Source organism: Macrobrachium nipponense, chromosome 7 (genome assembly GCF_015104395.2).
Source record: "Macrobrachium nipponense isolate FS-2020 chromosome 7, ASM1510439v2, whole genome shotgun sequence".
Lineage (NCBI taxonomy): Eukaryota > Metazoa > Arthropoda > Malacostraca > Decapoda > Palaemonidae > Macrobrachium > Macrobrachium nipponense.
In genome coordinates, this window is record NC_061109.1 from 37,351,059 (window position 1) to 37,367,396 (window position 16,338).

General features: G+C 32.6%; 1 protein-coding gene across 1 annotated transcript in view; it reads right to left on the bottom strand.

Moving 5' to 3' along the window:
- Positions 1–947: 947 nt before the first annotated feature.
- Positions 948–16,338, bottom strand: part of LOC135217125 (uncharacterized) — a 24,182-nt gene continuing 8,791 nt past the window's right edge. The window contains exons 2-4 of the mRNA XM_064252832.1: positions 9,693–9,860; positions 9,091–9,428; positions 948–2,241 (exon numbers count right to left, since the gene is read on the bottom strand). Coding sequence (XP_064108902.1) covers positions 2,042–2,241; positions 9,091–9,428; positions 9,693–9,856 — 702 coding nt within the window. The 5' untranslated portion in view covers positions 9,857–9,860 and the 3' untranslated portion in view covers positions 948–2,041. The remainder of the gene's footprint in view (positions 2,242–9,090; positions 9,429–9,692; positions 9,861–16,338) is intronic.

Here is a 16,338-nt window from a genome sequence, read left to right on the forward strand (position 1 = left end):
TCCCGATCTCTTGACCTCTCCTAATGGCTTCTATGGTGAGAGGCACAAGCAAGACCCAATAACACTTCAACTCTTACCATACGTGATATGCACAATACACTCACCAAGAGCAATTTCATATATATAAGGACAATTAAATTATCATAACTAAAACAGTAATTATACTTCGTTACTAAAACGTCTACTGACGTTTGTGTCAAAAGACTTCGTCTTTGTGTAAAAGCATTTTTTCGGTGCTAACCGCACCTCAGATACTACATACCTACATGCTAGAACATAGCAAAATCAGATAAAATAATGTTAAGAGTGTCATTCTCGAGTAGGTGTGGTTCTTTCATCCTCATTATGTCATGCAATATAGATGTACACAACTTTACAAAATACATGGGCATACGAATATATTTGATTTTCACATGAATACAAATACAGTGACATAGTTCCTGTCTGTCGATTACCTGACAGACGGCAATAAGCATTGAAAATCAATCAATAATTTCTTATGAGACAGACACTTATAACTATAATAAAAGACAAATAGCACGGAAACAAGTGAATACACAAAACATTAGAGAATAAAATCCTCGTGAGAGGAATTCCTCACACTGCTGTTTTAATGAACTTAATATGATTTCTTGCATGATTAACAAATTTCATAAGGGATCACTGTTGCCTTTAGAGTATTCAGTCGTATTTTATCTGTGATGAAGGTTCAGGTGTCTGGCTGTTGTGGGGTAACTAATATCTGATTGTTAAGTGTAGTAACCAGATACTTGGCACTTCGTCACAATATATATATATATATATATATATATATATATATATATATACACACATATATATATATATATATATATATATATATATATATATATATATATATATGTATATATATATATATATATATATATATATATATATATGTATGTATATATATATATAGTGTGTGTGCGTGTGCGTGTTTGTTTAAGATATGCATAAAATATCTTTGTGGATGAATGAGTGATGTGATATTAATTATGTGTTTTTCATATCAATTTCCTGATAATAATCTAATTATCAGTAATTCCTAATGAGAAGGATTCTGTCTTTTCTCAGAATTGCTGTGTAGTTTAATTCCATACTATTCAACATTGAACTATTGAAACATAAATCTACAGATCTTTCACATGGGCCGAAAGAGAATGTGAGTAATGTAACGAAACCAATGGAAAAGAATGGCAAACTTAGCCCATATAAATTCAATGAAACTAAGACAACCTCATTGTGAAACCTTGTTCTTCTGAGTATGATACGGACGTAGAAGGCACGCAAAGGCACTTTTCAAAAACCCGTGTTTGATCACGTTGACTGAGTCACTGATTACATCGTTCAGCAGCGTTGGTGCTAATTTATGAAAATTTGGCTATAGTATATCCACGCACTTGGGCACTTTCAGCCATTCAGCGCTAAAGCCAGTGAAAAGAGGGAACTGGAGTTAGTTGATGGACAACAAGGATGAAAGAAGAAAGCGGGAAGGGAAGTAAAGTAAAAGGTTAAATAATTTAGTGTAGGTAGGGGTGAAAGGGACCCTGAAACAACCTTTAGTAATTCCTATAGTGCACTGACAGCATTACCCCTCTACGGGGACAGCAGCATTGCGACAGGTAATTTGGTTACAGTAGAACGAAAAAATATAAATCTTGTTTGACATTTCCAATTATGACTCCTTGATTACAAAGTACAATAAACATTTGTATGTTGTAATCAACAGTTCAAATAGCTTACGTTTCTTTGTGTCCTACTGGAACTTCATCATTTATCCCAATACCATACTAAAATAAAATACAACTAGTGGATCATGTATATTGACGTCATACATCTTGTATTTCCTTTGAATGACAACTTTTTGCGATTTTTCACCGTGGTTGTCTGAAATTTTTTTTATGGTACTTCTCAAAAACAATAAAACTACCGGGTTAGAAACCAACGTCGGTATTTTCTTTGGCAAACTCGAGAGGGTCGTTATCAAGGTTGTTTGGTGATGCTACGTGTTTGCTCAACTTCATTTTCCCACAATACAGAATCCGAGCTTATTCATAGAGCAAGGCGCATCATTAAGGCAATTAGAGGGAATTGTATGTATGCAGTCTTCGACTGAATTACCGTTGTTTGGCTCGCCAGAGCACCAGAGGGGTCCAGGAACAGGGATAGTGGAGCCATCCTCAGACCTGTAGGTGCCCTCCACGGCAACGTCACTTGTCCCTGGAAATAAAATGAATCTAATATGTAAGCTATCGAAATAATGGATGCACAACTCAACCCAACTAGAACATTTTTAATGGGCAATAGCGGCGTCCCATATTTCAGAATCAGAAGAAACCTCATTTTCATTTCCCTAAGAAATTGCCTAATTTTGTAATTATATAAAGGAAAATCAAGAGTATTTTCCATATTTATAAAGGAAGTCTATTTAATGTTCATGTTTTTTTTACAGAAAACATATCAATTGTGCCTGTTTGTTAAAGAAAAACAACTTTGATTTGCCTCTTCCAGTAGGAAACGTTACTTAATTTTACGATTTCACGAAGAAAAGTTATACAATTTCCCTAATATCTAAATATAAACTAAACATGTCATTTTTAAAATAAACATCTTCATTCTTGTATTTCTGTAGGAAAACTCATATAATTCTACATATATTCATAAATATATACGTATCTTTACTTCAGACAAATATAAAAAAATGATAGGTAAATCTTGCAAATAATAGTATATGAAAAAAAGAAACTAATTTTTAAATATTACTTTAGAAAAGCGAACTTTACTTTTACAGATTTTTAAAAGACCGTAAAGATTATTTTTCATGCAACTTAAAGTCACAAAAACATTTTCTAATTCAAACAACGCAGAATCTGTCAGATGGCTTATGTGGACTATGTAAATATATAAAAAAATTCCATATAATTTGTACTTTTCCTGTGTATATAAGCCAAAGTCTTTTATGCGGAAAATATTATTTATTTGCAGCTGAACGATTGAATGAACATAATTACAAAGTTGGTAATATGATGGGCTAGTGAATTTGCGGGGTTCGCAGCAAATTGCACAGCATGTAAATTTCCACTTGATATTTTACATGAAGGATTAAGCTAGGTGGTAGAGGTGGGACATACATTTCAAGGATTTTGTTTTTCTGCCTAGGATAAATGCAAATTGCTTCTAAAAATTTGGCATTTGTTCCCATGGGAAAAAAGGAAGATAAGATGGAAACAGAATAGGATTACCCAAGATAAGAGGACAACAGCTCTTGCATGGTAATCTGAAACTGTCCCGTAGCACAGACACAAGACCACCCATACCCGTTTAGCCCCCAGTTGCTGTCACTTGGCCAAAGCACAAGAAGCCAACCCCTTCTTGTGACAGTGGAGAATGGGGATTGCCAATCCATTGAGAGTTGCCTATGGTCCTAATTTTCCCTCCTGTAAGAAGGAATAAAGCGGCTGGGAGGGACGAAATGGATGGGAAGCCTCATGCCCATCGTGCTTCTTAGAAGTAGAAGTCTATATTGATTGCCTAAAGAAGGAGGGTCTCAATGGAATTGATGACGTAGGACCCAGAGGTTTAAAAGACACTTCGCAATTTTGGAATGTTTTTCTTCTGACAATATGACTGCAGAGTCACTAAAGGATTTCATTGATCCTCTGCTGTATAAAGCTATTGGATGGTTTACAAACAAAGACTTATTCTCAAGAGCTGCAGATGTTGCACAGAATAACAATTTGAAGTATCTCAGCATTGTTTCTAATGTCATGACATTATCGAACAATATATATAAATCATAGCATTTGGGTCTAGCCATTTACCTACATCATGAATATTGTAGCAGAAAACTGGTTGAACGTTACATCGCTCGCGCATTGTGTTTTATATCCTGAGATTCGTTGTTTTTTAATAGCAGATGCAGTACAAGTGAGTAAAACTCAAACTACACAGCCAGGTATATATATATATAGTATATATATATATATATATATATATATATATATATATATATATATATATATATATATATATATATATATATGTATATATATATGTATATATACATATCTTTATTTATATATATATATACATATATATATATATATATATATATATATATATATATATATATATATATATGTATATGTATATGTATAGTATATGCATATGTATATGTGTATATATATATATATATATATATATATATATATATATATGTATGGATATATATGTATATATATATATATATATATATATATATATATATATATATATATATATATGTATATGTATATGTATATGCATATGTATATGTGTATATATATATATATATATATATATATATATATATATATATATATATATATGTATGGATATATATGTATATATATATATATATATATATATATATATATATATATATATATATATCTATGTATAAGTATATTTATATATATATATATATATATATATATGTGGTGTGTGTGTATATATATATATAGTATAGTAATATATATATATATATATATATATTATATATATATATATTATATATATTTACATATGTGTGTGTGTGTCTGTGTGTATATATGTGATATAATATATAGTATAGTGTATGATATATATATATATATGATATATATTATATATATATAAGATATTATATATATATATATATATATATATATATATATATATATGCTTAATAAATCACAGTAGATGCATGTGACTTCATGAAATAAGCGAATACCACAGGAAAATGATAGGCAAAAATCCAAGCGCTTTCGTCTTTCCTAAGACATTGTCAAGGAATGAATGAAATACATTTGGAAAGAAATTATCAGGTAAACAAAAAGATCAAGAATAACAGATGGTTAATTGTCAAATGGGTAAAAATCAGAGATAATCCAGGATTATCGGATATCACACGGTCACAAACTTAAATATAGATTTAACCCTAACACAAACTACAACGTATCAATATAGTCCAAAACCTGTAAAAGCTGAATATATTTATTTTGTTGCTTATATCTATATACAATTTTTTAATTATGAAGAGATCAAGTTTAAATAAACCAAGAATTAAATTTAGAAGATTTCCATTATTTGACTTAATGAAACAAGATTCAATGATATTCCTTTTAACTGTGTCATTACATGGGATTAAAGGCTCTTGCTTGACCCCAGTTAATAAATAGGATGATCTAATCTCTCATATTTACGAATAATGCATTCGATATTTGCCCAGTTCTCACAGAATATTGGTGCTGTTTGAGGCGTTGTGAAAGAGATTTAATGATTTGTCCATAATGACGTTATGACATTTTCTGCAAGGAATTTCATATATGCAGCCTGGAGGATCTTTAGGAGAATGTTTTATTACTAAACTCTTGACATTAATATAACTGTAAACAACATTTATGTTAAAAAGCTTTAAAATTCCAGGAATTTCTAAAAACCTTTCATTATAGGGTAACTTTAGAATGTTATGCTTACGAAATTCAAGTTTGTCATCAGTTAAATAAAATGTTTTTCTATCTCTTTTCCATGCCACATCTACAAAGGTCCATGGGTATTTAAGTTTTAAGGCAATATCATAAATAGTTTTAATCTCAGCGTCAATAAACTGCGTGCTACAGACACGTAAAGCCCTTAGGAACATCCCAGAAAAAAAACAGCGAAGTTAACATTTTGATGGTGATTGGAGTAGTAACGATCAAAAGAGGCAATGTTAGTTGATTTCCGAGACTGAAAAGATGAAATTTCTATCATTTCTGTGGACAGTTACACCAAGAAAATTCAAATTACAATTTCTTTCTTCCTCTACAGCAAATTTTATAGAAGGGACTACATTATTGAGATAATTAAGGAGTTCCTGGAGATTTCGTGAACTGGCCAAATGCAGAAAATATCATCCACATACCTAAACCATATAACTTTTTGGGGCAAAATTCTTGGTAAAAGTTTTGTTTAAAACAATTCCATGTAAATATTGTTGCTTAGGGCAGGAGATAAGGAATTAACCATAGCCATGCCAAACTTTTGTACAAAAAATTCCCCATTAAAACAAAATTTACTATCTTTGATACATAACCTTATGAGACTGATGAGGTTTGCTACAGTTTTAATTCAGCCTCCAAAAATTCAAGTAAATCATCTATAGGCACTTTTGTAAATAAAGAGACAACATCAAAACTAACCAAATGTGTAAGAATTTTTACAAGCCATTTAGATAAATTATACATAACTGAGCCCACTGACCTAATGATTGGTCTGATAGGGTTATTGATTTTGTGTGTCTTGACTAAACCATACATGTAAGGCAGGGAGGCGCATTGCGGTGTCAACTGTTTAATTAAATGGTCCAAGCCCTTTAGAATGGATTTAATTCATTTATTAAAATGGGAGTTCACTGTCTGTGTAGGATCAGACCTCAGTTTCGTGTAAGTATCAGTATCATTTAGCAATGCCATTATTTTACTTACATAGTCACTTTTATTCATTATTACCGCTACATTAGACTTATTTGCATTTGTTACTTGCACTGTTTCATCTTTTTTAATTTTCTTATAAGCATGGAGAAATCTTGCAGGTACATTAGGCTTGCTAATAGCACCATACACAATACCCTAACAAATATTGATATCCTCAGGGCATAGATTATGATTAAACTTTTCCAAATAACAAAATGATTTTTAAATGTCGACATAGTCCAGGTTAGCGTCAGACACACAAAAGCTTAATCCATATCCCAAAGCCGCTGTCGTAGCACTATCCACTGGTTTGTCTGACAAATTAATCATGAAGTCCATGTTGGCATGCCTTGTCCAGTCGCTTTCAGCAATAAGATTCTTCAGCTTGAACTGAAGCTTCCTTTCAAGACGGTTGCAGCTCTTCCTTAAATTGCCGTAGCAATAATCCAGCATCCGAGCCTTAATTCTATGTATAGACACAGTTAAAAGGAATATCATTGAATCTTGTTTCATCAAGTCAAATATGGAAATGTTCTAAATTTAAGTCTTGGTTTATTTAAACTCGATGCCTTCATAATAAAAAAGGTTGAAGATAAATATAAGCAAACAAATTAATATATTCAGTTTTTACATGTTTTGGACTATATGGATACGTTGTAGTTTCTGTTAGGGATAAATTCTATGTTTAAGTTTATGACTGTGTGATGTCCGATAATCCCGGATTATCTCTTTGATTTGTACCCTTTTGACAATTAACCATCTGGTATTCTTGATCTTTTTGCTTACCTGATAACTTTCTTTCCAACTGTAATTCATTCGTTCCTTGACAATGCCATAGTAAAAACGAAAGCGCTTGGATTTCTGCCTATCATTTTCCTGTGGTATTCGCTTATATAGAAATATATATATATATATATATATATATATATATATATATATATATATATATATATATATATATATATACATATATGCAGTGGAACTGCGATGCCAATCATATAAGTGCAGCAAGATGCAACAAAGAAAAAATACAATCTTACATTGACTTTTTTTTAAAAGTTCCATATACTGTTCAGCTGAATTCAAATATTTCTGGAAGAACAATGAAGTTATATACTGTATACAAATATTATACAATACATAATGATACCTTTGATTTAATTAAACTGAAAGAATATATTGCAATATGGAAGGAGAACAAAGTGATGTAGTTAAGTGTAATAAATGTAATATATAATTTTTTTTTTCCAGAATTTCAAGAGGGACAAGTGCACCTTCTTGCCCTTGTTTGTGGGCACCCATGATACCAATGAACGAACACCGTGCATTCCTCGAATTCAAGACAGGTCTCTGAATGTTGGGCAGATTCCAGGTAAGCACTATAAATTATCCCAGTTACTTCAGTGCACATGCGGAATATTAGATACATACATTGTAGTTTTCTTCATGTTTTCTTTGTAATCACATTACTTACACATATGGAGTTATACTGCTCACAACAGTAGCCTATAGATTGTTGGAAAAGTATTTTTTTTTTTGCAAACAATATCGATTTTGATGATCCCTTTTAATTAATCTAATCATTGCAGGCCTCTATTTTACAGGTGGAAATCTTGCAAAAGTTGCACCATACAGGAAGCCATCAAAGAGACCAGAGCCCATTCCAGAACCTCCTCTTATAAATGCCAATCTCCAAATAGATGGAGAAGACGACTATGTGAAGGCATGTTACCACTGAGATCCTTTATAACATATTGCGTTATGGCAAACTACAAGGTGTGGGACACAAAGACGTTCTACCATAGGCACTATCCCACGTAAAAATGGAAGATGATGTATATGTCCAGCCTGTCTCTAATGTTATCTTCAATCCTATCCTAATGGCCCCACCAACTGACCTCGCCACAGTTTATACACTACACTGCAAAGATTCAATGAAGCCTGTATTGCCATGGAAAATTCATTCATCCGTACATGTTTTGATATGGGTATTCTAACAAAGGCGCTAGATATGATTTGGTCATATCCAAATGAACTATCAGAAATCATTCCTGGTATATATATATATATATATAATATATATATATATATATATATATATATATATATATATTATATATCATACATATATGTGTGTGTGTGTGTGTGTGTATAAATTTCTGATTCAACGGATCATGATGTCAGACATTTGTGTTTTTATGTGCACATGCTTGTTTGTCCTCTTAAAGTTAATGATATGAAAGTAAGAGAAGCAATCTGAATGATTGCTTTTAATCCTAGAAAAACGTGTAAATGATTTCCTCATGAATGAACTATTAAATAGATCAGCTTTGAATTAATATTTTTCACCCTTTGCTTACTTAAAGTTTTCTTATTCACTTTTATATTAATTATGTAGCTTCAATATATCTAGTTTTTATACCCATTGTAAACAGTGAAGGGTTCACCAATCAGTATAAAAGTAAGGGGGGTAGCAGGCTAGGGTGTAGGTGGGCGGCGAACGAACGTTACACCCATGAAAAGTGTTGTGTTGAGCATATAACTAACCTAAACGAAAAACCAACAAAAGGACAGCTTCATCTGTTACAATGCTTACCTATCCAGTAAGAATTGTATGTACTGGCCAGTCCCTGTATTTCTGAAGTGGACGCTGGGCTGTATAACCCGAGCCCCATATTTCTGCAGGTGTCTCTTGTTGTCGACCAATAAGCAGAATTTGTGAGCTTTATGAGCAGTGCATATGGCTTCTGGACAAAGATCAGGGTAGAGTTGGTTGGGACATATATTGTCAGAAAGCTGGATACAACCTGCAAAGGAACATAAATGCTCGTGGGAACAGCCGCTCCGCTTAGAATGCGGCAGTGCTGGGTGCCATCATTCAGAACTCCATAGCCCACTATCAAGCAGTTCATTTCTGTGCACATAGCAAAACACCTGTTGAATAGATAGAATGTAATTAGAGAACAGTTTATAGATATTTTTCAGTACAAATATTTTCATTCAAGAAGATGGATTTCACTATAATTCAATATGAATCACCGTGTTATTTTGTAGTGAATGAAAAGGATGAACTTCATGACTAAGCACCTGTTAAGTAAACAGAAAGTGCTTAGAAGACTAGAATCAGAGGCACTGTGTTTTCCTAGAGAATGGTCAGAGCCCAAATTGCGCTTAAATATCTTCAAGGCTAAAACTCACCTCACTTTAGAAACTCCATCACGAGCAGCAAAAGTGCTTGAGATGCTTGAGCTGATAGTTCCAATTGAATGGTAGTACACAGCCTTGGGTGTAACTGCAAGAGCCACGTAAGTATTTGTTCCGACTACTAGCAGAGAAATTGCTAATGTGATTGTTGCCAACATTATCCTGTAATAGAGAATAGTCTTATAAGCACCAGTATGCAAGAAAACAAATTTATGCAAGTAAATGAGCCCTGCCCCATGTGCATTTGGTATCTAACTCCGTAAGTTACGATGCTCCCGATTGGCTAGTGATGAGCCAGTCACAGGGCTGGGTACTGACCCGTTAAGTTGACCAGTATCTTCCTATCAATCATTGAGTATACATCTCAGCTCCGACCTCTCCTAATTAACATGTCTTTCAAAAGTTATAACTTTCATTATATCTCACTTTTACCTCAAGAAAAGCAGTGTCTCCTAATTTCATCACTAAACATCGTCAAGCCAATGATTTAAGGATTATAATGATATATGAATTATGTACATCAGCAAACTTAATACTAAAATATGTATAGTAAAATAAACATGGCATTTTTAATATAAGATATATTCTTTCCTTCGTTACATGACATAGCAGTGCATTCATCATTTATCGTCTAGTGTTTCATAGACTATTGAATCTTAAATGTCATGGACGACAATATTAACAAAATATTACAGGCAGGGCTATCAATATTAAAATAATAAGCAAAAGATTGAATATTAAAATGAGCGCGATTCACACAGACAATAGCCTGCTTGGTAACCACCCAGCTCAACTTTACACATTCCTTATTTCTTGAGGAATCTCTGGCTTTCGCTTGTTGTTGTTGTCGGCAATGTTTAGTCACCGATTGATTCTGTTTAACACTTCAGAATGGAGAGGAAATATTGCTTGAATGACTGCACGTTGACACTTGTTAAAGTGTATATATATATATATATATATATATATATATATATATATATATATATATATATATATATATATATATATATATATATTTATATATATATATATATATATATATATAGTATACATATGTATATAGTATATATATATATATATATATATATATATATATATATAATTTATATGTGTGTGTGTGTGTTTTATGTGTGTGTATTAAGGTGAATATGTTAAAATGGTAATCATGGAAAATCGCTAGTAATTAATCCTAGTGTTGTCGTTTGACTTGTAATAATAACAATAATCAATAATAATAGCCTAAGAAACGTATGAAATATGGAGAGGATTACAGAACAGGGAAGATAATCCTGCTATAAATAGGACAGGAGCTATGTTAGGGGAAAATGTAAAATCTAGTTTTGTAAGACAAGGTTCTCTTATAAAAAATCATCTTACATATATTTCCTCTATTCAGCACTACAACCACGCTCGTTCAAAACCTCATAATTACTATTTCATTCATTCCCCAACTTCATTGTAATATCTGCCTAGGGTATGGGACTGCAAACCCTGCGCTCCTGGCCACTTGGTGTCTTTCACGCCACACAGAGTGGCAAGGATACTATTTTCATTTTTATTTTTTTTGTATTCCACAAAAGAGAAAGTAAGATTGCCATTATGTGCAGCAGAAAAAGGGGTATTTTCTCGCACCAACGAGCCCTCATCCATCATTATCGACTCCTGTTGTAAAGCACAGAAGTTTGAAACCTGCCATTACGGTAGTAGTCCTCAGTTCTGATACATGTGTTTACCATTAACTTCAAGAAAGTCTCATCTATCCTTTAGGTGCGCATTTCCTACTTAGATGGGTTCATAAACCTCCTTTAAGCACTTTTTCTGTCTTTTCTTTTTTTTTGTGAATGGTACATTAGTACTACAGACCATCGGCATCTCCTAGGGCAACATGGAAAAGATCTAGGTGCAGAAAAATTACACATTATGACCCGTTCCATACACCTACACTACGCATTCAAACCTCCACACACCCAGACCAACTAATACACCTCAGTTTTGTAAATAATGTCATGTACTCAATAAGGGCTTTCTAGGTTTTCCACACATCTCAATCATATCCCACAAAAACAATTTATAGCTCATCTTTATAAAGAAGATTTTATTTATAAAACATCTTGCCTAAATGCAACTGTTCTTCCCCTTTCAGTCCTTCTATTATCTCTTATATTTCCTCAGGCAGCAGAGCGCCATTCTCGATGTCGCAAGTATTCTTTTGCTAACATAGTTTCTAATGTTATTTGTATTGTTTCTACATTTATGCAAAAGAGCACCCTTTCGTTTCACCCATTAACTATGAAACATTCTTTCATATTTTATATATATATATATATATATATATATATATATATATATATATATATATATATATATATAAAGGTATAAGCCACGAGGGAAAATAAACAATGGAGTATCCGCAAGATTCTTTCAACGTTCAAAACGTGGGCTAACTAAAGGACGTTTGAAAGTTGAAAGATCTTGCGGAAACTCCGTTGTTTATTTTCCCTCGTGGCTTATACTTTTATTTATGGATTTATCACGTTCCAAACTTTCGTGATTCAGTTATTCATACATACATATATATATATATATATATATATATATATATATATATATATATATATATATATATATATATACTATATATATATAAATACTATATATATACATATATATATATATATGTATGTATGTAGTGTATGTATATGTATTATATATATATATATATATATATATATATATATATATATATATATATATATATACCAGTGTTAACCAATTGGTCTCCTTGTCAACTCTATACTAGAGAATCTCACTTGTAGTCCAGCAGCTTTTATCATAAAGTTTTGCTGCCATGCACACTCAGTTTCTCTTCTGTTTGCCGTCCTTGACTTATTCTATGATTTTATCACTCCCCTCAACTTACACATTTTCGACTAAATATTAATTTGAATCAACAAGTATAATTCTTCCGCCATCAATTCTAACAGTCGAAGCGCCATCTTCCATTCATATACATAAAGAAAGAGGACCGCCGACGTATTTTGCACTTCAAACTATTTCTTTTACTAGCATTTTGCAATATTTTAACCAGTAATGCTTTTTCAGGATGTTCTTTGACATTCTTGAAAGTCGCTGTACACTAACAACCTTCCCTCTCAATTTCGGCCATTGCATTACATTGTTATGAACTTCTGATGAACGTCTACACTTCTGTTGTCAATCATTCCATTTTGGTTATTCATTTATTATATAAAAAAAAATTACTGGAAACCAATAACGTTTATATCATATTTTTTTTGTGTCTACAGTGTCTGTCGCTGACATTCTTTCTCACTGATTTTTTTTTTCGGTACAAATTTTCTATTAACCACTACAAGGAATATTTATCTGAAAAAAAAATAAGTTCATAACGATCGTCACGAACTTATTTTCTTTCAGACGACCGATTTTTTTATGGTAAAATGTCTCAAGAATGGGAGATTACATGAGGGCTTTCAGTGTCCACATGAAAGTGACCATGTAAACTCGATATTGATTTGGGAATCCAGGGAATTTTTCTTAAGTTTGTCCAGGAAATATATTAGACAAGTTTGGCAGGTCCATTGAACAAACCGGTCCACCACATTCAGCTTCGTAGCATTTCTTTGTTACAATCAGACATTATCAACTTGAAATAAGAGATAGAGACTAAAGAACAGGAAAAGATCACATATACATATTTCCAGTTAGGTACTGAATGGCAATTACAAACAAGAAAACTGCCAATTAATCAGTCAATCTAGTTAGGTAGTTAGGTATTAGGTATTCAGAAGAAATAATCAACACATATAAGGAACACAAGAGGCAGAGGAGAAATTCACTGGTCAATAGATATAGTTCCAGTCACGAGTCTTCGATACTCGAAAGTTTAAGCCCAAATTCTTGCTAAATCCGAAAGTTATAAAGTATAAATTTCAAACCCAAATACTTGTCAAATCCGGAAACTGTGGGAGATAAATTTCAAGCCAAAATTCTTGTCAAATCCGAAAGCTGTAGAGGATAAATTTCAAGCCAAATTCTTGTCAAATCCATAAGTTGTAGAGGATAAATTTCAAACTCAAATTCTTGCAATTCGAAAGTTATAGTGGATAAAATCTATACACAATCAGTAGAAACCTAAGTAATTTATCATACAAAAGTGAAAAAGGGAAATTCAGGGTAATTAATCCTTAATAAATTCTCAAGGGAAGACCAGCGTTTCAGTATTAGGACAAACAACGTCATTCTTCATATCAGCAACGTTATTGCCATACCTAAATATCTTTATGCAAGTTATTGGTGAAAAATAAATTTAAAATACAAGAAATAAAGTTGCAACTAATGAACTTTCAAAACTTTACCTTGATACCAATTGTCTTTCTGCTGCAGCTTGTTTCACAATTTCACCACACAATTCACCATATTTCAAAAAAGATAAGGTGCCGTTACACACTTGTACAATATTTGTTTAGGTTCCACAAAAATCACTAAATAATACTAAATAACTCTAAGAAATCTGAAATCTAAAAGTTACGAGTGACCAATGTCTAAGTATAAATCTTCATGTTACGTTAATATCAATTATGGCGTAAGAGAGAGAGAGAGGGGAGATCTAAACTCCAGGAATTCAAAGTCTGTAATGAATGCTATCATTTCGCATGGAAGCTGAAAACCGTGGATTTTGCACAAAACATTTTGGGCATGCAAAAGATGGTGCAATCTTTCTAGAAGCTTCTAATATGACGTAACTTTTCAGAAAAATTGCGAAATCTTCACGTGGTTATCGACAAAGAAGTACGCGTCGGAAACCAGTCATGTACGTAGTATGCTCAACAAAGACACGTACTCTTCAAAACAGGAGTCCCTTATCAGATGTGATGACAGATTTCCAAAACGACACTGAGATCTCGAGTTCCTCTAATCTGAGGTGTTGACATATTACGGAAACAATTCTGTCTTGGAACGGACAGAGTTAATCTCTCTCTTTTTTCACATTCTATCACATCTACGTTATATTAAATTTTTATTTATTTTATGCAAAATCTGAACATACATTTTAAGACATCCTATAACTCTAAGCTAAATAAGGAATCTGAAAATGTTGCAGAACTCTTACATATAACATTTCATATAGTCAAGAATTTTGGTCTTTCGACACAGGGGGTAAAAGGGCTGTAATCCTATCTAAGCCGACTTAGCGGTGGTGAGTTCTTTTTCTGTTTTTCTTTTTCAGCTCTAGCGCAAATGAAAAACGATAAGTACGTAATTGTAGTTTATTGACATTATTCTCACTGGAATATCAAAAAATGTACTGGAACGTTACAGAACAAGAGGTTAAATATAGAACGCACAAACTTTCATTTATGAAACAATGCACAAGTACCATTTTCTAAATGAAAGTTATGTACAAAATCCTTACACAACAGACATTGCTGAAAATTCATCCGACAGTGGGAATGACGAAAACGAAAACAGGGCTAACAAGGTGAAGACAATAAAGTAAGATATATGTGTAATGATTCTGAATGGGTTGCCAGTAATTTCCGGTCCTAAGATTTCGTATTTGACAACCGTGGCAGTTACATTACATCGATAAAGGAAAATCTATAAAGACAGATGATGAAATTTATCGGTATCATCATTTTCTTAATCAAATTATCCATTTTAGTAAACCGTGTAAAGAGAGAGAGAGAGAGAGAGAGAGAGAGAGAGAGAGAGAGAGAGAGCTGTTTTCTTTGTATCGTACTTTACCCTTAATTGAACACTGATGCCATATATAGAAATTCGAACCTAACAAGTTTGTCATTGATAAAATATAGCGTTAGAGAATTCTAACAACACTACAAGAAGAACAATATATATATATATATAAGATGATATATATATATATATATATATATATATATATATATATATAGATATATGTGGATGAGTGTGTTATGTATATAATTAGATTTATAGTGAACCCAGAAGCACTGTACACAATATGGAAGTCATTAGCTACATTTCCAAACTTCTTCCTGACTTATAATCTGACTACAGATCATTGCATTCCACAGTTCGGGGTTCTTTAGTCCGGTCATAAAATCCTAATTATCCTTCCCTCTGGGCTGTCCAGAAGAAAGAGGCCGTACGGAACAAGGCCAAGTTAATCTGCCAACACTTGAGGAGCCCATGACAGTATGTTTTTTTTTTTTTTTTTCGCATTGTATCATTTATTTTCATCGGTGAGTCCGGGCTAGATTTGGGCGTTAGTATGATTTATTTAGGTGATCAGAAACTAGATTATCTTCACCCTTCCTTTTCATCAAAGCAATTTACTTAATGATTTTCAGTCTTCATATTTCAGTTCATTTTACGTCTTCACGGTTAGATGAGCAGAACAAGTGTCAAGCTGTTTTCATTTTCAGACCTAGCATGGGAAGGTGTGGCGACATGGTGCCACATCTACACGACACCCAAACTTAGGTCTTGTTTTATGTATCAAATTTGGGAAACGTGGCACCGTCTAAAACGCACTACATGCCATGGTCATTTTGGTTTGACTATGATACTGATAAGCGGCGCATACAGAAAATTATAGATAGCAAGGTAGTTGATATTGAATGAAATGATTTGATGC